The 21,051-nt window shown below is 41.6% G+C and overlaps 1 protein-coding gene across 1 annotated transcript; it reads left to right on the forward strand.

Moving 5' to 3' along the window:
* Positions 1-2,122: 2,122 nt before the first annotated feature.
* MTPAP (mitochondrial poly(A) polymerase) lies at positions 2,123-20,618 on the forward strand (the record flags this gene model as incomplete). The annotated part of the gene is made up of 9 exons (XM_082325260.1): positions 2,123-2,315; positions 4,574-4,746; positions 5,308-5,541; positions 5,875-6,099; positions 12,541-12,752; positions 14,772-14,998; positions 16,178-16,270; positions 16,380-16,453; positions 18,220-20,618. 9 exons carry the CDS (start codon positions 2,123-2,125, stop codon positions 18,556-18,558), a joined length of 1,770 nt encoding a protein of 589 aa, XP_082181386.1. The 3' UTR covers positions 18,559-20,618.
* Positions 20,619-21,051: the final 433 nt, after the last annotated feature.

A 21,051-nucleotide genomic window follows, 5' to 3' on the forward strand; every position in this document is an offset into this window, starting at 1 on the left:
ACTCAGGACGCAACGTGAAGGACGTGTGAGTGGCAGAAAGATTAAAATACTCCGGGAGACAGCAGCGCGACAACTGCTAAAACTGGGTAGGGCTACGCTTTATTTCTCATCCAAAAGGCAGTAACTCTCACAGGGCTGCGCTGCCCAACTGCTCCTCTTCAGTGAATTAGGTTTTGATTCAGGAGGGAAGTGGCACCTCTTGATCGCCAAAACCAGCTCCCGCAGCACGAGCAGCTGATGAGTTGAACCAGTCTCCGGATCTCATGAGACACGAGCTGTATTTTCTGTTTCTTACCTGCACTCTAATGACTATTTGCTTACTGAAGTCAATGGCAAAACTTTCACTATAAAGTTTCAAGACAAACACTTATCTTAGGCTTCAGTGTTTATTTTCAGTACGTACAACTCCTTTTCTGTTTATATTATCCAGACACACTGACTCCCTTGCTTAAAGGCTACCCCTCCTATGTTCAAAATTGTTCAAAGTATGGCACAAATGACATTCTGAAACGTGCGGGGATTCAGACAGACTCACTACTTGCTCTCGTTTTCCTCAGCATCGCAATTTAGTTTGTGGAACACTGCTAGCAGGGTTCACCGCTGTTCACACGTGGTTTCTTCTCCAATATTTACAGATGATAAACACATTGGCAAACCTCCATAAAGAAATACGCACCTGCTTTGTTGAGTTTGACCTGGTTCAATTGCACTACTCAGTGCACTTGCTAAGAAACGTCTGGGAAAAAAATGCAAGAAAGTTGAAGATGATTAAAGGAAGAAAAAACAGAGGAAGGAAACGAAGGGGATTGAGGAAGAAGGCAGGCTACAGGAGAGGTAAAGAGCAGAGAGGCCAGGCCTAGGAGGGGGCAGAATTGGCAACACCTTGAAGGTGGGAGGTTAAGGCTGAGTAACACATCCTTAATGTGCAGCAGCTCTCACGCTAGGATACTTTAGGTATACTCTTTCGGGAACTTGCTTGGGTTATTAGTTTTCCTAAACCCACAATTAATTTTAATGAAACCATTTTCCTTTTTTAGACCAGCTTCAAAGGGAAAAAGAGGAGGAGTTTCCCTCTCTCCACATCAATGAATTTAGGAAGGACGAGTCAGAATTCCAGAGGAACCTTGCGTACTTACTATGGAGAGATGGAGAAAACACAAGTTTCTGCTCCATGGCATGCATACATAGGATATAAAGTAAAATGTAGTATTTTAAAACCAATCTACTCTCTGTCTTCTGGATCATCCTGGGATACAAAAAAAAGATAATACGATTATAGCAATTACCTACAGACCCTGACTTACCCGGAGGCTACCAAGAGCGTAGCTCAGCAGTGAAGACCTGCTAACACACAAAGTAGTCACATGGCCCCTAACACACACTACAGACCTACCCACAAGTTTTACGTAAATGACTGTTTTTAAATACTAAAATAACCGATGACGTCTCCATTCCACATCCAGGGAACCACACAGCAGGCCAACGACAACTCCCCGGGCGCCCCGCAGCTCTGCGCCCCAGCCACTGCCCTTCTGGTCCCGCAGAACGGGAGCACTGCCGTCGCTACAGCTACCCCGCTTTTGCGCCCCTGGCATGGGACAGACAAACGTTGCGTTTCCCCTCCGCGCCCACCTTTACCCCCCTGCCCTGGCCTGGCGGGGCTCCTGCGAGGGACAGGCCCAGCACCTGGCACGCAAGAGGCCCAGGCCGCTGTCTGCTTCCTGGCCCCGGGCAGGCCGCTGCCGGGACGCGCAGGCCCCCGGCCCGGCCAGGGCAGCTCCCCTTGTTCCCTCTGCCTGCTACAGGCCGCTGCCCGCGCCCCCATCTCCTGGGCCTGGCCTGGGCGGCTGGGTTTGCTCCCTCCGGCCGGAGCAGGCAGCTGCCTGCACCCACACGCCCGGGGCTGGCGGGTCAGGTTTGCTCCCTCACGCCAGCTGCCTGCTCCCGCACGCCTCGGCGGCACCAACAGCCCTTCCCGGCTGGGGGAACGTCGTGCCCGTAAGCCCGGCGCACCGCGGGCCGCTCCGCGCCAGACGGAGGAAGGCTGAGCCTCGCCGGCCGCCGTCGAAGGCGGCGGAGGGCGCCTGCGCAGAGGCTGCTGCCGGCGCGGCCCTGCCCGGCAATGGCGCACCGCGCGGGCGGGCGGGCGCTCTCCCTGCTGCGGGGCCGCCTGCGCCTCCCCGGCCCGGCGGCGGCGGCCGGCGGTGGCTGCGCGGGCCGCGGGCAGGCCCGCCTCGGGCAGGCCCGCCTCGGCTCCTCCGGCGCCGCGGTGCAGAGGGCGCCGCAGGCCGCCGGCGGCGAGGAGGCGGGTGAAGGTAGGGGTCACCGGGCCGCGCCGCGTTCCCCTCAGGGCCTGCTGCCGTGTGGGAGCGGGCCGGCGCGGCGCGGCTCGGCACGGCGCGGCACGGCTGTTTCTCCCGGGGGGCGATGAGGATGGGCGAGGGCAGTGGGATGGCCGCCTGTCGTGTGTGCGGCAGGCGGTTCGGCTCCGGGGGAGGCTCCTGGGCACCAGAATCCGCTATCACGGTCCGGGACTTGGTTTATTAAATGTAGATATCAGTTAGAGGTAGATGAAGTGATAGTGGTTTTCCTGAGAGACCCCCTTAAAAAGGTGTGGGGAACGTTTGGTTGATGCTGTGTCTTTAGTACAAGCCAAGAACTAGTGAGGACTGGCCACTGTTGATGGGCTGTAGCTTGGGCGTACCGCGTAACTTACAGTTATGCCTTTGTGAGCCTGAGGCTTGTACTTCTACTTACGTTCATGTTTTAGAGCTCGAAAAGCTTTAGGTAGCAACCTTTTTTTTAAAGAGAGAAGATCAGGCTGTATTATCACAGTTTCACAAAAATAACAGTCTTTTGCTCTTCATGTCCTTGTACTAAAAAATATGCAGCAAATTGGATTAAGAAACAGTTCCAGATTTTAGTTAATCATTCTTGTTTTGGCGTATAAATTTGATCATTGCTCTCATCTGGTGTGCTGCGTGACTACGTGAATGCTTGCATTAGCATCGGCGTGCGGAGGGCAGCATTAGCATATGTGCAAGCACCATGTGGAGGATGGGGCTGTTTCTTCCAGCAGCAGTGCTGGTGTATACCTGTTTAAAATGATTGCGAAACTCTGGCACTACCTGGAAATGTTGTGTGGAACAGGGGAAGCAAGCAAAATGGACTGCCTCTTGTGCATTTAAAATGCTTACAACCACCATTTGGATGTGATCGTCTGTGTCTGGGCTGTGCTCAGAGTGTGCAAATGACAGAAGAGCCAGGAAGAGATGTCAGAGTGCATCTTCTGTAGTAACGAAGCATGTACAGGTAGTAGGTCAGGCAAGAATCACGTAGCCACTCTGGCCTAATGCAGAGCTGTGGGAGTGAGAAGATCTGGGTTCATCTCCTGATTGTGTCACTCATCCATGGGACTTGTCCTTTCTGCATCTCAGTCGCTTCATCTGATGAAAAATGCTGTATAAAACTAAGCTATTGAAACAACTGTTTTGCATATTTATTATTTACAAGCCTGTGTGAGACCGCAATAAAATTGCAAAATAAAAGATTTTTTAAAAATAACAGTAAATACTAACAACTGTCATTAGATGATACTTAAGATTTTCTTGAGGCCACAATATCCCGTGGGTTCCTCAAAATCAAAAACCTAGAATAAAAAGCTCTCTGTTCGATCTTTCTGTAGCAGATAGTAGCTGCAGGGAAATAACTGCATGTTCCCGAGCTTCCCAGTCTGAATTATGAATGGCATAATTCATCAGGTAGCCGCTTCACAGGTTCTGGTAATGTGATGTGGTCAGTGGATTAGTTTGAGAGTTATACAGGGAAGTGATTATGATTTCAAATTAGAGACGTGGCCCCTTTGCCTGTATACAATCAAGAAAAAAGTTTCTGTGTGTCTGGATGTTCCAGCATGTCTCATTTCCGTGTTGATTCTGTAGGCAGTCAGCAACAATATAGATTGCCAGTAGTGTGGCGAGATATGACTGATCTGTGGGTTTATTGTAGTAGAGTAGATAAAAGTATGGTATTAAATGAAGATTTTGAGTAGGCGTTTACTGTAAAAGAAGGTGATGGGTTGTAAAAATAAGCAAGTGTTGAATTGTTCCGAAGGTGAAAGTGCTGGTTTTGTGGTAGCTGAGAGAGATTATCTTTTCTGTGCAGCTTGCCAAAGATCTAGCTCTGCCTCATGCCCTAGCTGGTGTTTCGAGACTTGTATGTAGAGTCCGACTGTGTGTGATGAGTTTTTTGATGCTGAACAGCAAATCAAAGAAGAGCTAAGATTCCTTGTATCATCAAGCTTCCTGTGGCATCAAGGGAAGTTAGTATTGTTTTCTTCCTACATTTCCTATTCCTTGTTCTTAAAATGTATGCATTTGTGAGAGAAATACACTTATGTTTGTGTCTTTCATTCATTCTTGTTTGTTTTCTGTTTTGCTGTGACCCTTTTAGAGAGCCAGGGCAAACCTTTGTTCAGTTGTTCAATGTCAGAGGAGGAGATTAAGTGTATTAAAATAAGTTTTAAACCTTTTTCTTTATATAGAAAAATGTTGATGCTTGTTTCTTCTCACAGATGCCGAAGTCAATATCAGAAAGAAGACATTCACTGAGGTTCAAACAGAACGATTGGAGCAAGCAGAACGGACTGTTTTAATTAAGTGCCCACCAAAACTTAATGAAAAAAAATTATTGCAGTATTTATCCAGTCATGGAAACATTAACAGTCACTTCTTTTTTGAAAATCGTGTAAGTAATTAACAAAGTAAACTAAAATCTGGACTTAGACAAAAAGAAATAATAGCGTTTGGTCAAGGCCTCGTACATATAAGTTAAGCAAATTATATACAATTGATATATTAAATTAGTTTTTGTCTTTGTTAATGTTTGCAAGTTGCTGAGCAGCAGATTTTTATTCATAAGTCAGCTAAGCAACACCGCCTCTAAGGGACAGGTAGCAACCTGTTTTGCACTAAATCTTTGAAACTTTTACATAGCACTGTTCATTGTTCTAACAATAGAGCTAACTTTTTAATGTGCTTCTTGAGCATTACAGTTGTGAAGGTAAACAGATTTTAGAACTTTTATGTTTAGTGCTTGCTGCCAAGAATAGCATATCTTAAATATTTTTGACCTCTTGTGAAAAAGTGTCTAATAAGAGTTGAAGTACCGAACCTAGCATTCAGCATCAGGACTGTTGTATTAAAGTGTCTCAGTACTCCCAGGAACATCTGAATAATACCAGTAGAATCAGTTCAGGGCTTGTATGCATTCATCTAACCCTGTCTGTTTCCATTCTTAATGTTTTAGGGTGTCCATGCTTTAATAGAATTTTCTGAAAAAGAAAGTATAGCCTCATTGCAGGATGCTATTGGAATCCCAAATGCTGCAGAGCATCACGTTGTCCCATTTAAATCTAGACTTTTTACTTTCACGCTGAAAAACCCAGTGAATCAAGCTACTGAAGAGACACCAGTTCACCTCTCTCCTCAGTCTCACATTCCAGTGAAAGAGCTTATTCAAAAGCTTTGTAATGCAGACGATGTAAGTATAGGTTTCTAGATCTCTCTCAGTTAAAAATGAACCATGTCTATCTCAGATTTGCAAGTGGTCATGTGCAACTTATAAAGCAATTTATGTCTACTGAAATAAAAAAGTAACCTCTGTTAGTTTTGTGTGAATGGTTCTCTTACAATGAAACAAATAGATGAAATCCGTCATTTTAATTGTCAAAGTAATTTCTTCTGTATGAAATAAACCTGTTTGAGATTAAAAAAACCAATCTTTTAACTGCAATGATATTAAGTAGATGAAAATATATGTTAATAGATAGAAGATGGGTCATTGTATTTTTACAATGTTTATTTTCTTAACTAGATAAGCAGTCAGATGTACATTCTACTGAATGAGTATCAGCTTACAGAAGAAAATATCAAGCTGCGATTTCTGGCCTGTTCTCTGGTTCGGGATTTCGCACGTGCATATTTTCCAGACAGCACGGTAAAGCCATTTGGCTCTTCAGTCAACACCTTTGGCAAATTGGGCTGTGATGTGGATATGTTTCTGGACTTCCATGATATACAAAAGCATGCCACAAAAATGGTAAGTTTATGCTGTGCATCTTCAGTCTGTTGGATTTCTTCAACAGAGCAGCTCATTTGCTGTTTCACACACAGGAATCAGTTTATTTATACTTAGGTTTTACATGAGTTCATGCTGTAGACTGTGAACAAGTTTATTTGAATGTTTAGACTTGAAGACTTTCAGAAGCTGGATGTGACATGAAAGAGATCTTCCTTGCAATAGGAAGAAAATGATGTGGTGTTTGCATAGACTTGGTACTGTCAAGGTGAATTTCACTGTGGAAAAAAACCCCTCATCCTCTGAAATTGATTTGGCAATGTTAGACCTTCCCATCCTACTGTTGGGTTTTCTTCTCTGGAGCTGCTGGGCTTCATGCTTTTTTAAAGCTTGTCTTTGATTTTTAGGGTCCCCCATGTTCTGAAGTGGAATTTTGTGTGTATGTGTACATGTGCGTTTTCGGAGGGTTGTCAGGTTCTTTTCCTTAGTTTAAAGAATTGATTTCATGCTACAGAAAAGTTACTGAATTATGTACTGGGTTGCATATATATATACACACATAAGAGTGTGTGGAGGTGTGAAAGTTTAAGACTTCCTGGGATAGTATTGGTGAATAGTTGCAGGTGGCACACATGTTCATGTTTGTGATGTCTGTCCAGAGAAAATTACCATGTTACCCGCACTTGATTTTCATTGTGAAGGGAATTAGTTGGCTTACTCCTGAAAGGAACCTGAGGATAAGCTGGTACATGTGAACTGTAGATATTTTGGGAACCAGGACCCAGGAGCAAAACAGGAACAGAGCCAGATCAATAATGCAGATATTTCAGTTGTCAGACTTTCTATAAGATACTTCATAATCATTTGGGTGCCTCATCGATAATACAGCAGTTAGCACCATGACAAGTGATAATTACTAAGCAAGTGTAGAGGCATGAAATTGAATACACTCATTTGAACTTGCTGACCAAAGTGCAGAATTTGCATCAATGCCTCAAGAAGCTGGAGGGTTACAAGACTTCAGTAAGCAATATTCAGTCAACAGTATTGCCTTTTTCAATGCACACATTCAACTTCATCTTAATCATGTCTTAACCCATACTACGATTTGGAAATCTGTGCTATGTAACCAAGTTGACATGTTTAGTGTTGGGATTTGGGCAGCTTCAAATCATAATGGTTATTTAGAGTAGGTTGCACCTCAGTCTGTGTGTGTGTAGGCATAAAGAATGGGACAGGACTAGATAAGGCATTTTTGGAAGGCTCTTACCTCTTGCTGCTGTTTTTTGATTGCGGACTGTGTAAATGTCCTTTCGGATTGGAGAACGAAATATAAAAGAGAGAGATGAGACTCAGTGTAGGAAGAAGGGAAAGTTGGATCAGAAATGCCCTGTGGCGAAGTTGGGATTCTTCATGGATTCTGAATGGGTAATTAAGTAAGTGATTCTGGCGTTCTAAAAACTTTTCTTTATTTGTATGGTGACAGATAGTTTGGGGAAAACTAGTTTTGTTTTCCTTAAAAAAAAAAAAAATTGGCAATGGATTTAAGCTTTTGAAGACTGAAAATTCACTTAGCTTTTCTGTACAATTTGTATATTGCCACATACTTTATTTTTAAAGAAATATCCCTTCAAATGTATGTATATTTTACTATTATTGCAGTGATGAAACACAATGAAAGCAAATACGTCATCTGAAAAGTAGGATCATCGTGTGTGTGTGGGAAGTGTTAAAATCTAGGAACCGTTTACATTTAAACAGTAAAGTTGCCTCTTAAATTTTGAGGGAAGTATCTTTCAAGTATAAAATGTCTATTTTCAAAGCATGTTTTGTAACTAGCTGTTGTCTTTAGTATTCATTCTCTGTAGAAATAGAAGTTCTATTGTGAACTTCAGAGTTATTCGATGGTGGATGGGGTTACTAGCAGTTGTGATTACTTGTGGACAGTTGACAGACATTACTATGGGGATGCTGCAGCAAAAGCCAACAGGCATACTATCTGAGCATATGTCTTTAAGTTACATGACAGGTTAATCGGCTGCGTGGCACACTTATAGAATCATAGAATAGTTTGGGTTGGAAGGGACCTTTAAAGGCCATCCTAGTCCAACCCTCCTGCAATGAGCAGGGACATCTTCAACTAGACCAGGTTGCTCAGAGCCCCGTCCAACCTGACCTTGAATGTTTCCAGGGATGGGGCATCTACCACCTCTCTGGGAAACCTGTTCCAGTATTTCACCAACCTCATCGTAAAATGTTTTTTCCTTCTATCTAGTCTAAATGTTCCCTCTTTTAGTTTAAAACCATTTCCCCTTGTCCTATCGCAGCAGGCCCTGTTAAAAAGTCTGTCCCCATCTTTCTCATAAGCCCCCTTTAAGTACGGAAAGGCTGCAATAAGGTTCCCCAGAGCCTTCTCTTCTCCAGCCGGAACAACCCCAACTCTCTCAGCCTTTCCTCACAGGAGAGGTGTTCCATCCCTCTGACCATTTTTGTGGCCCTCCTCTGGACCTGCTCCCACAGGTCCATGTCCTTCCTGTGCTGAGGACCCCAGAGCTGGATGCAGTACTGCAGGTGGGGTCTCACCAGAGCAGAGTAGAGGGGCAGAATCCCCTCCCTCGCCCTGCTGGCCACGCTGCTTTTGATGCAGCCCAGGATATGGTTGGCTTTCTGGTCTGTGAGCACACATTGCCTGTTCATGTCCAGCTTTTTGTCTATCAGTAGCCCCAAGTCCTGCTCTGCAGGGCTGCTCCGTTCATTCCCTAGCCTGTACTGATACTGGGGATTGCCCCAACCCATGCACAGGACCTTGCACTTGGCCTTGTTGAACCTTATGAGGTTCACATGGGCCCACTTCTTGAGCTTGTCCAGATCCATCTGGATGGCATCCTGTCCCTCAGGTCTGTCAGCCGCACCACTCAGCTTGGTGTCATCTGCATGCTTGCTAAGGGTACGCTCGATCCCACTGTCTATGTCATTGATGAAGATAATCAACAGTACTCGTCCCAATACGGACCCCTGAGGGACACCACTGTCACTTATACTCTGTGTGGTGCAGTGAGGCTTTTGTCTTGTGTGCAAGCACAGTCTTTGTGCATTAAAGATGATGATCTTGTTGGTTTTGTTGAAATTTTGGAGCACTAAAATGCGGGCATATATGCTGCATCAATGTGAAACTATGTACAAAAATAAGGTACATCAGAGCATTGTCCTGTAAAGGAGTGTAAAAATCATTAGTGCGACTCTTGTGTCTTGATTTAAGCATAGCCAAAATGGGAGACTAAGGTGCCAGCACCTAGAAAGCTTTGTACTTGGTAGGTGCGGTGGGTTAACCTTGGTTGGCCTCCAGCTGCCCACCTGGTTGCTCTCTCGCTCCCCGCTCCTCAGCAGGATGGGGGGAGAAAACAAGATGAAAAAGCTCGTGGGTCGAGATAAGGACAAGGAGATTACTTAATCAATTGCCATCACGGGCAAACCAGACTCAATTTATTGCCAGTTAATAAGAGTAGGATAGTGTGAAATAAAAAAAACAAAGTTAAAAACACCTTCCCACCACCCCCGCTTCTTCTCAGGTTCAACTTCACTCCCAACACTTCTGCCTCCTCCCCACAAGTGGCGCAGGGGGACAGGGAATGGGGGCTGTAGTCAATTCATAGTGCTTTGTCTCTTCTGCTCCTTCCTCCTCATGCTGTTCCCCTGCTCCAGCGTGGGGTCCCTCCCATGCGCTGCAGCTCTTCAAGAACTGCTCCAGCATGAGTCCTTCCCATGGGGTACAATCCTTCAGGAACAGACTGCTCCAGTGTGGGTTCCCTGCGGGGTCACAGGTCCTGCCAGAAAACCTGCTCCGGCATGGGCTCCTCTCCATGGCCTGCAGCTCCTGCCAGGAACCTGCCCCACCATGGGCTCTCCATAGGCTGCAGCTTCCTTCAGGGCATACGTACCTGCTCTGGCGTGGGGTCCTCCACGGGCTGCAGGTGGATATCTGCTCCACCATGGACCTCCAAGGGCTGCAGGAGGACAACCTGCATCACCATGGTGTTCTAGGGAATCTCTGCTCCAGTGTCCGGAGCAGACCTTCACTGACCTTGCTATCTTGCAGGTTTCTTTCTCTCACATTTTTCTTACTCCTCTCTCCCAGCTGCTGCGCAGCATTTTTTACCCGTTCTTAAATATGTTATCACAGAGGTGCCACCGGCATCGCTGATGGGCTCAGCTTTGGCCAGCCGCAGGTCGGTCTTGGAGCCGGCTGGAACTGGCTCTGTCTGACGTGAGGAGCGGCTTCTGGTGTCTTCTCACAGAAGCTACCCCTGCAGCCCCCCCACTACCAAAACCTTGCCACATAAACCCAGTACAGTAGGAAAATAAGATGTTGGGTATATCTCCTGTAACAGGCAACACGCAGTACTTCAGAGGAAGGCAAAAATCTCATACAGTTGGCATATAGATATATAAGGATATAGATTTAGATATAGATGTATTTTATAGATATATCTCATAGATTTTTAAGGATAATGATATTGTCCCAGGCAAACTGTGTTACTAGTATGTGTAAGTTGACGGTCTTAGAATAAGTGAAGGCAAGGTGAGGTACCTTTAGTTATAAGGTTATGTAGCAGCAGTGGAAAGGGTATCTTCTGATTTCTGGACTATTGCAGCCTTTCAGGAGGTACCAGCAATGGAGGAGGACCAGGCATTTCAGCACCTATTTACATTAAATAACATTCTTTGAGTCTTATGGCAAACTGATTACTGATAGTGAATTAAAAAAGCAGCAAAAGTGGGAACATCCTTTACCGAGAGTGGATTATCAATACAGTGTTTGACCACAGATACAGTGTTTTTAACATGCAGGCAGTTTGGGAGATTAGTGAATGACTTAAAACAGAGTTCTGTGATATTTTTAGAGTAACAGGTATTGCGGTAAAAGTTATGCTTCTTGCTGAGGGTACTATATCAATTTACCCCAAAGTAGTAGTTTACTTTATCTACATTTGCTGTTTTGAGCAAGACGGCAAGAATAGGGGGAGAAGCACAGGGTTGGGGCAAGTGTATCAGTACTTCATCCCCCCAGCTGGCACCAAAGCTATCTATGAAGGTCCTGTCAATTATTAGGAGTCTTATCATTACAAAAAAAGTCTTCATCCAGCTTCTGAGAGATATTGAGCTGCTGTCTGGGAAGGCACATAGTGATTTTTGTCACAAACAAAGGTGCGAACACCAGCCAACCTACGTGTTGGCTGTGTCCCCGTCTTTTACTTGCCTGTTACCTGCCTCAGTGTTGATAGTTACAGGCTCCTTTCACTTTGAGCCAGCCCTGTTGTAGCATGCAGCTACACAGCCAAGTAGGATTGGGGACCTCTGTCCTGGTATGTTCAAACACACGCAGTGGCTGGAGGACTGTTGGCAAGAGGAGAGCAGAACAGTCACCTCAGCGATTGCCAGTGCGACTGAGAAATTCAGCACCTGAAGTGAGTTTGTGGGAAAGGTTGCAAGGTCCGTAACTTCTGAATTGTTTCACCTGTCTGTGAGCGCATGTTTTCTTTGCACTAACCTGGTGACAATGAAAGTAACCTCCTCTGTTTGTGTCTCAGAGGACTAGTTAGGTCACTGTGTAATGCTGCTTGTGTAGTATGCATTCACCCATGACGTGTTCCACAGGGGAGGGTAAGTCAGTGTCATGTACTGGATTAGCAAGCAAAATTAGCTGAGGCTTAAAAACAGAGAGAGACTATAAAGAGAGCAGAGATTTCATAAGTATGAATTTATTTTATTGAGGTATAAACTACAAAGATGACAATTCAAAATACAAAGACCTACAGGAAAATTCATGTCTCGTGTTGTCAGAATACATCTTCATGGGGTTTTTTATTTGTCAGAAAAACTGTATCTGATGTGAAGCGATGATTTCAAGTCTTATAGAAGCTTACCTTCATTTTGAAGGATTACGTAATTTGCATGCTAAATTTTTAAAATTTTTTTAAATTAAAAAGACTTTTTCCTTTACATTGCTACTTGTTTCACTAATAATGCACTGTTCTTTGAGGATTTGAAATGGAATTACTGGTGGTTTGAAATTAACGGTGGTTTCGTTGTGCTTTGTCCCTCTTTAATTTAATTGTATGCTCCTCTTTTCAATCAGAGCATATATGCTCTCTTGGAAATTCCAGAATTACGTGTTTTAGGCAATAGTGAGATGTGGTAGTATTATACCCTCATCTGAACAAGTAACTTTACAGTAAGTTGATCACTATTAACCTGGAAAAATTTAATCACTGAAAAAGAATATAGAAGAGAAAGTAATGTGTTTTTACCTTTTTTAAGTTCTGCGGGCTGCTTTGAATAATTCTTGTCTTTCAGTCTCTAATTGTACAAACTCCTTTGTAAATTGTTCTAGTCTTTCAGAAGTATTCTTAAATGTTTCTTTCATTCCAGAGCTAACAGTTTACTTTTAAAATTCTGTGTTAGAAAAAAGGTCCCTTTGAAATGGAGTATCAGATGAAAAGATTACCATCTGAAAGATTAGCAACTCAGAAAATTCTTTCCGTGATTGGTGATTGCCTTGATAATTTTGGTCCTGGATGTGTGAGTATACAGAAGATACTCAATGCTCGCTGCCCACTGGTGAAATTTTCCCATCAGCCGACGGGATTCCAGTGTGATCTGTCAGTGAGCAACAGGTGAGACCTGGTTTAAAAAAGTTTAGGAAGAATGTACTTACGTTCTGAAAACCTGTAATGAAAACTGTTTAGTCTGCTCCTTTCTGTGTTCTTAACAAATGTAAATGTTGGCTTTGAATAAAAAGGGTATTTTCGACTTCTAGAACTTACGTTTTAATGTGCTTAAGATGTCTTTCTCCAGCATAGGAAATACTTGCTAGCTGAAACTGAAGGCTTGAAAACCAGTCTATACAATAATGTTGGCTTACAAGGAATTGAAAGCAGGCAGTGTTCGTTAGTCATTACTTCCCTTGATGTATATGGGTATATGCACAGCCTCCTTTTGATTGCTTTTTGGATTAAGCGGCTCCATTGTGTTAATTTTCAGTCATTGGACTTCTTTTGGTGTCCTTTTTTCCTTCTTAAGGGCCTGCATATACCTGTTTGCTGGCAAGGTATCTTGAATGCTAAATTAACTCGCTGCATCAGAAAACAGTCTGAAGTGTTACTGTCATTTAGGACCTTTCACAGCAGTGCCCAATAGAGGGAGCAGGCTTCTTAGAAATGCCTCTCTTTGCATCTATTTTTCCTCTTCCAGCTTGCTCTCATTTGGTTGATAGTAAAGCATATAATTTGTTTTGCTGTCACTTATTTTATTAAGAAATCCCCACCTTAATCCAGTATACATCCATAGCCCTGGCATAAGGGTATGTAATCAAAAATCAGTTACTAACCCTTTTCATTGTTGTTAGGGAATAGTAAAATATGAGTGATTATCTTTCAGAATACTTTTGATATTACTTTTAGTGCAGATTTTGTGATTTGTCTACATCAGATACAATCAGACCCTAGAATGAATTTTCTGAATTACCCAAAGTTCTGTTTCAGAATATGCAGGAGTTGTTAAGGCAGTACTGAGCAAATGTCTTACAATAAAATTACTTTAATATATGCAGCCACAGTGAAAGTCAGCATGCAGTTCTGTGCAAACTTCCTTGTAATTCTCTGCTGATGGTTTGGCTGGTTGGGACTGTGTGTGTTGTCTTGTTATCATTTGGAGTAATAACAAACCTCTGTGGGCACAAGGAAGCACTTCACAGCTGAAATTTTAGAAGTCTAGGTGTTAAAAAAACTTTGACATGGTAAACTTCCCCAAAATGCCATGGTGGATTTTTTAGAAGAATTCAGTGCCAGATTAGGAGTAAAAACTCCTGCAACTGTAGTTCAACAAGCACTTTAGACTTAAACTGATCCCAAAGTAAGTTTTGCTCTTGCATCATGCTTCCATTTTTCTTGTGCTTTTTCTTGCCCTCCCATTTTTATACTATATGAATGTTTGTATGACCATATGCTGAAGCAGGTCAAAAACTGATCCATATGAAAACCTTTATCCTTCCAGATTAGTTGTTTTTTCAGCAGGACCAAACACTAGTCATTTGAAAACTACCAGATTGACTTATTTTGCAGATTTCATTGTGTTTCTGCATTTCATGTATTTTTCAGTGCATTATTTTATTACTTTTTAGATTAAAGTTGTAAAAGAAATTCTAGTTGTATTTTATTATATATTAGGATAGATAGATAACGTACCTCAAAGGCAATTGTGGCTAAATTATGGTTTTTGCCTTGATTCTGCATAGTTTCACTCCTGAGTACTTGAATGGTGGGGTTTGTTTGTTTGTGTTTTTTTTTTTTTTTTCCTTCTCCCACTGTGATGTGGAACAAAGAAACAGGAAGCAGTGCAAATGCAGTATGCACTATTATTATTTACCCATAGCTGTATCCTTCTTATTATGGAAAACTACCAGGTATTTAATCCTGGATAATTTCAGGCGTTCTATTCTATTTTTTTAGATGCATAAAAGTTTGTGTTTTCTGTTTGTGGTTGGTTGGTGTTTTGTTTGTTTGTTTGTTTGTTTTTTTAATGGATACTCTCTTCCCTTATAACTGATGCTTTAGGGCTGAACAAAAAACACTTCATCTGGTACTTCACAATTCTCTCAGTATTTACATGTCTCTTACTTTTCATTTCTTCTTCAGCATTGCTGTAAGAAGTTCAGAACTCTTGTATATCTATGGCTGTCTCGATTCCCGTGTAAGAGCACTAGTGTTCAGTGTACGATGTTGGGCCCGTGTTCATGGACTTACAAATAGTGTTCCTGGTGCCTGGATTACAAACTTCTCTCTAACCATGATGATCATGTTTTTTCTGCAAAAGAGATCACCACCTATCATTCCAACACTAGACCAACTTAAAGAACTGGCAGGTAAGGACAGCTGTTTATGTGTTTATTGACGTGACTTTCACATTTGTTTTCTCTAAAGTGATGAATAAACCCAAGCAATTTCTTCATGCTCTCAAATACTAATGCATATTATGTGTGCCTTAAGTTTGAGGGAATATACAAATTTTACTTGTGTTTTTTTTGTGAAAATAATGCATTTTTAAAGGCAAAATAAATCAATTTTCAATATAATACTAAATTCTATTTCGAGGGCTTAGGCTTGTTCTGTGCCTCAGATAATTAAAAGTAATTTATTTGCTCAGTGCTCCCATGCTGGCTGTTTTTTGTTTATTTTGTATTTTGTTTTTTAGAAGACTTGTAGGGTCTCAAATGTCTCTGCAATTTTTAAGGATTTTGTGCAGGTTGATATAATGTGTATTGTTTTATAGATACCAAATGTTTAGAAGAAAGGCTATATTTTTTCCTCACAATTTGTAATATCCTTGAGAATGTTCAGGCCATCTGCAAATAATTCTTATATCTTCGCAAACAAGCTGTTCTGGCTGTTTCATACATAGCTTTCAGGGTGTATTATCTTCAGTAAATCTAATGAAAGCATAGAGAATGACACCCCAGGTTCCTGATTCCTCACTCATGCCTTCTGCTTCCTTGGAAGCTTTGAGTGGAGAAAAAGGTCTGTGTTCAGTTGCTTTAAAATCAGGTTAAACATTTCCATCAGAATTCTATAGAATTTTTATACGTAAAACAAAACACCTATCCTGAAATTTTGCAAGAATATTCCTAATTCTCTTAAGTTTTTCAGAAAAAGACGGTGGACATTTTGGGTCTGATTTTTTTTGAAATCCTCATGTAGGTATTAACCTCAGAGATTTGTGCTGCTTAGTGTATATTAGAGCTCTGTATGCAGAGATCTTAGCTTTGTTACTTAAAAGAAGTAACTTCAGAGATACAAATATGTCATATACCTTATTCCTGTAGGCTTTTGAAAACATGCCATTTACTCATACTTCTTTTCCTTTGCCTGTCCATAGATGTTTTCCTTTTAAATCTTTAACCACTTAGATTGAATCTTAACGTGAAAGTTCACTTGTGAACTTGTAATTTGATTTACTTAATATGATAGCATTCATCCAATTTTATTAAATACAATGGCATTTTATTGTTTATCACTTCAAAATATGCCCACGATTTTTGTTTCAGAAGCAAAAGACAAGCACATAATTGGAGGATACGATTGCTCATTTGTTAGTGATTTAAGCAAGATTAAACCTACAAAAAATACAGAAACACTTGGTAGGTAAATCTTCATCAACTGTTTTGTTTTGTTTTTAATTTTTGTAAGCATATTGAAAATAAACTTTTCCTTAATGTTACTGGTGGCTATTGTTTTTCTTTCCCTTAGATGTACTGTTGGCTGACTTTTTTGAATATTTTGGAAATTTTGATTTCAGAAAGAATTCCATAAATCTTCGAAAGGTAAATGCATTTTAATCTTTCATCATTACCAGTTGAATTTCTCTGTCTGCCTTTTGTCAAACTACATATGCTAAGCAACAATTTCTGTCATTTGTAATTGTATATACAAAATACATTTAAATTGGTTGTATCCAGAAACCAAGTCCTTTCTGTGAATGAAGAGAGTTTTTCTCTCGGAGCCTAATCACTTGCAGCAACATTAAGAACATTTACAGTGTCATTACTTGGAGATCTTGGCAAGCACAAACTCTGATGCAAAGCCTGTATGATTTTTGTTGAAAACCCTGTAATAAAAGTTGCAGTTTAAAAAGTAGAAGCTATTTTGCTGCTGTGAGAGGAAAACTTTTAAAATGTTGTGATGTATGTCATAGAAAAAGTCTATGACAAACCCTGTACGCCAACAGGCTTTGCATTTAAAATTGGGAGTACAGACCCAAACAGCGTCTGCATTAAAACTTAACAACTGAGTTCTGAAACTCGCTTTTGGCACTTGAGTTGCCTACTGCAGTTTGTATCAGCCTACAGTAAGCATACTTACAACACAGTAAGCATGACCCATAACATCATCATTCTGTGCACTATCACTTCGGTTTACTTTATATGTTTAAGTCACGCTATTTATTGATACATGTGTGTGTGCACACAAGTATAATAGAAATATATATAAATGTAACTGTGTTAACTCACACCTGTTCTTGCTGGGCTGCTTACAGGATGGGGCTTTCAGTGCCATGTTGCTGTGTGGACACTCTTGCTTGTGTTCTGCTTCCTACTTGGGCACTGTGGATTACTGGCATAAAAGCTCTTTTTGCCACTGCAGGTTGATCCTAGAAAAGAATTCATTAAGCTGGAGAACCTTTGTTTGCCATTAAGCCTTAAAAAAGGCAAGCAAAACTGTACACAGGTTGGAGGCTGAGCTGGTCAGGGGAAATGTCTGCGCTGCTAATGTTTTTCTGTTTAACTAGTCAGTCCTTTGGGCCCTGGGGCAAGAGTATGTAGCACGTACGGGGACGCTTCCTGGACTAGCATTAGCTGGTAGGCTTCTGCCAGAGCTTGCAGTGGAAGGCTTGCAGAGGTTCTGTAATGCAGAGCAGGTCAGCTAAGGAGCACTGATAAGCACTGAGATGGAAGTGCATTTAAATAGCAAACTACATAGTTGTCAACCGCTTGCATTGTACTCTACCAAGTGCCCAAAAGTGGACCATGACCTGAATAGTTCTGTACTTAAAAGACAGACTGAACTGGGAGGAATTTCAGCCAAGGCAGTAATCTTGTTTTGTTATACTAGCTCTTAATGAGCACTGTGAGAGGAATGGTTTGAACAGTTTAAGTGCTTGTAGTAGTTTATCAAACTGGGCTATGCAGGTTAATATGACACACTCATGCTGCCCGTACACAAATGGAGATAGGAGTAGGAGGTTGCAATGAGTGAGGTCTGAGGTTTGTGGAAAAGCAAATGGGAGAGTGGCCAAAAAGACAGGCTAAGCTGCAGTTGTGTATTCTTTGCCGTGAAGGAAATCTAAGCTGAATGTGGCAAGAAAAAACACCACTAAGAGGATTTAGAGAACAGGAGTCATACAGTCAGGTTGACAGGAAAATTAACTTGATTAATAATGACGACTTTTTTTTTTTTTTTTTTTTCCCAAAAAGTTCTCTACTAGGTCAAAATACTTTCAATGCTAATGTAATAACTCAAGTGATTTGTTACTTGCCTAGCCTATAATACATTATATGCAACTTTGGCTTTTTCTTTACACTGTCTGCAGGGAAAGGAAGTAAATAAACCTGAGTCGTCTCCTCTTTATATCTGGAATCCCTTTGAACAAGACCTTAATATCAGCAAGAATGTTAATCAGCCACAGCTGGAGAAATTTGTAGCTATGTCCAGAGAAAGTGCCTGGATTTTACAGAAGGAAGATAAAACTCAGCGAATGATCAATAAAGAGCCTTGGGGACTGGCAGCCCTACTGATACCATTTGGAAAAAGTAATTCCAGCAAGATGAAGAATAGGATGAAAGGAATGGGAAGTGAAACAATTAGAAGCCTCTTGGACTCTTTAAAGTTAAATAATGCAAACAGTCTACAAAAAGCAGTGGGAAAGTGACTTTCAGCACAGGAACACGGTAGCTGATATTCTGTTTTAGGAATTGAATGTGACACACAGTCCGAAGAACATTACTTTTAATATTTCTAGTATGGTGAAATGGAGAGTCAAATGACCTCTGTTTTCCATTGTGATGCTTTTTGTACAGGTCTGTTTTCTTTCAGTACATTTTTCTCCCCCTTACTCTTCACTTTTCCATCTGTTTTATGAATGAAGAGCATTCAAATGCAAGTTTTACAGATACATTTTGGAAGCATCCTTCAGTTGGGCACTCTTAAAAAAAAAGAAAAAGACTGACAGGAGCAGCATGGGAAGAAGCCTTTGGGAATTCTTTTGACTAACATGCAAATGATAGGCTAAGTAAAAGCTCAAGAAACAACCACCTTTCAGTGAAACCACAGTTTAAAAGAAGATGAACATTAGAACCATTGCTTCCATTCCAGTCATGTTCTGGAAGCCAGTAAAACCAAAGTGCATGTATCTATTTTTGCAATTGTTTTCCATTCATGTAGATAGTGCCAAGACAAAATAAAGAGAATGGAATTAGATAGTAGGGTTTGCAGTTTCATAAAGCATTGCCCTCCAAGGCTAGTGCAACTGTTTTGTGTTGGAAAAGTGGTTTTGCTCTTGTGTTTACCACCTGATCTCAAATTTCTTCAGTCAACTGTCTTTTATTTTCTGTACCCATCGGACTGGTTGCCACACATACTTGTATATACACTCATGTTTCTCATTTTGCCTTCAACTTCACTTTAAACCTGTATTTCAGGTTCAGGCAAGGGCTTTTGCATGCCCTTCTTGCCTCCTCACTCTCCTCAAAGTTGCTGCCCACTAGACGACACCAAAACCTTCCTCTCACTATCCTTTGCAGAAGGATCTGTCCCTTGCAGAGATCCATAGACTCATCATGCTGGAGTCCTGTTCCCAGTCTTGCCTTGTTTTTCAGATATTCAGCAGAAGGGTCACTGTCCCCCTTCTAGATCAGTTGGGCCAGCGAGAGTCTATGCTTCTCATTGACTTGAAGCATGGAGTTCTCTCCATCTGCCACAAAAGAGAGGGTTTTCAGAGGACGGGGGAGAGGGGAGGGAAGGAAGGCAGTCAAAAAGGGAAATGGAGGGCAGGCAAATGTCAGATTTTCCAGGTGCATTTTTGAGTGTTCTACCTGTAATTGGAGAGCCACTCATGCATTAAAACTAAATGGCAACAGTGATAACAGGTCTACAGACTGTTGTCTTTATTCTTAACAGAAATTCTGTACAAGAAATTACTGTAACTCGGAGATTATCATACAGATGCAACATTGATGTTTATGATTACTGTTTCATTTTCAGTATTTTTAGAATCTTTAATGTTGCAGTGGTATATGACTTTGTGTAGACTTTCTTTCTAATGGTGTAGCCTGAACAGTTAAAAAGTGTGTTTTCTCTTTTCTCTGAGGTATTTGTTGGAAATACTGTGGGCAGTAATGCATACTTCCAAAGTACTTGTAAAAACTGAGCAAGGAAAAGCACTTTCCAGCAGTTGGCAGACTAAAGGGTTAGACCGTGAGTGGCAGGAAGACCCTCTTACAGATTGATTCCATGTTAGTTTATTTGGAGTTTAAAATAATATTCATACATGTCCATTCCTGATTCATCAATGTTTTCTCAAATAATGACCCATAGTCATTATCTTGGTCACAGGAATTAATTCTCATATTAACTTCTTCAAGATTGAGCCTTGAATTCCAGACTTTGTTTTCTACCTAAATCCCGGTGCTAGTGTGTGAACTTAATCTTCACAAAACCTAGAGGTACATTTTCTGCTGTTTCCCCAGCAATAGACTTTGAAGCTTTTTGAAGCTTTTTGAAACTTTTTGAAGATTAGGGCGGTACTCGAGTACTTGCGAGGTTGGTTTTTTTTCCAGCTAAACAAAATGGGTAATACTGCAGTGCAATAATAAGAAAATGGCTTATCAGGGACAGATGTGCGCAGCGGAACTGTGGCAGTATATACCTGCTTGCGTTACATTCACAGTGATTCACTCTGACATACATAGGAAAGATTTTATAAGAATTTTGACACATAGACAGAGGACGCGTGTAGTCAAATACCAATAAACTTTGTAATTTGGTTATACAGTTGAGCCACGCTGAAGCATGTGTGTACATGAAGTAAATGTGTATAGGCGTTCAAGCTGCTTAGTATTCCTTAAAAGGCAGGGCAGAACATGGTTACTGTACACGCAGCGCCTTTCAGCATCACTTTTCTGTTTAGACTGCTTGTCCCTTTTGGGAATAGTTCTGAACCCTTGTCATGGCTGCAGGCCAATTTCTGAAAAGAAAAGAAAGAAGCCAAAAGCGGTGTTGTAGCAATGGAAGTGCACAGGTGATTATTTCAGATGTCTGTAAGTCCAGGGAGCTGGAGGCCAGCTGCTGAGCAAAGCCTAGAGACTTCAAGGAGCAGCTATCATTGGTGATATAAATAAGCCTGACTGGCAGCTTGCTTAGAGGA

This window comes from Platalea leucorodia (assembly GCF_965183815.1).
Source record: "Platalea leucorodia genome assembly, chromosome: 1".
Classification (NCBI taxonomy): domain Eukaryota; kingdom Metazoa; phylum Chordata; class Aves; order Pelecaniformes; family Threskiornithidae; genus Platalea; species Platalea leucorodia.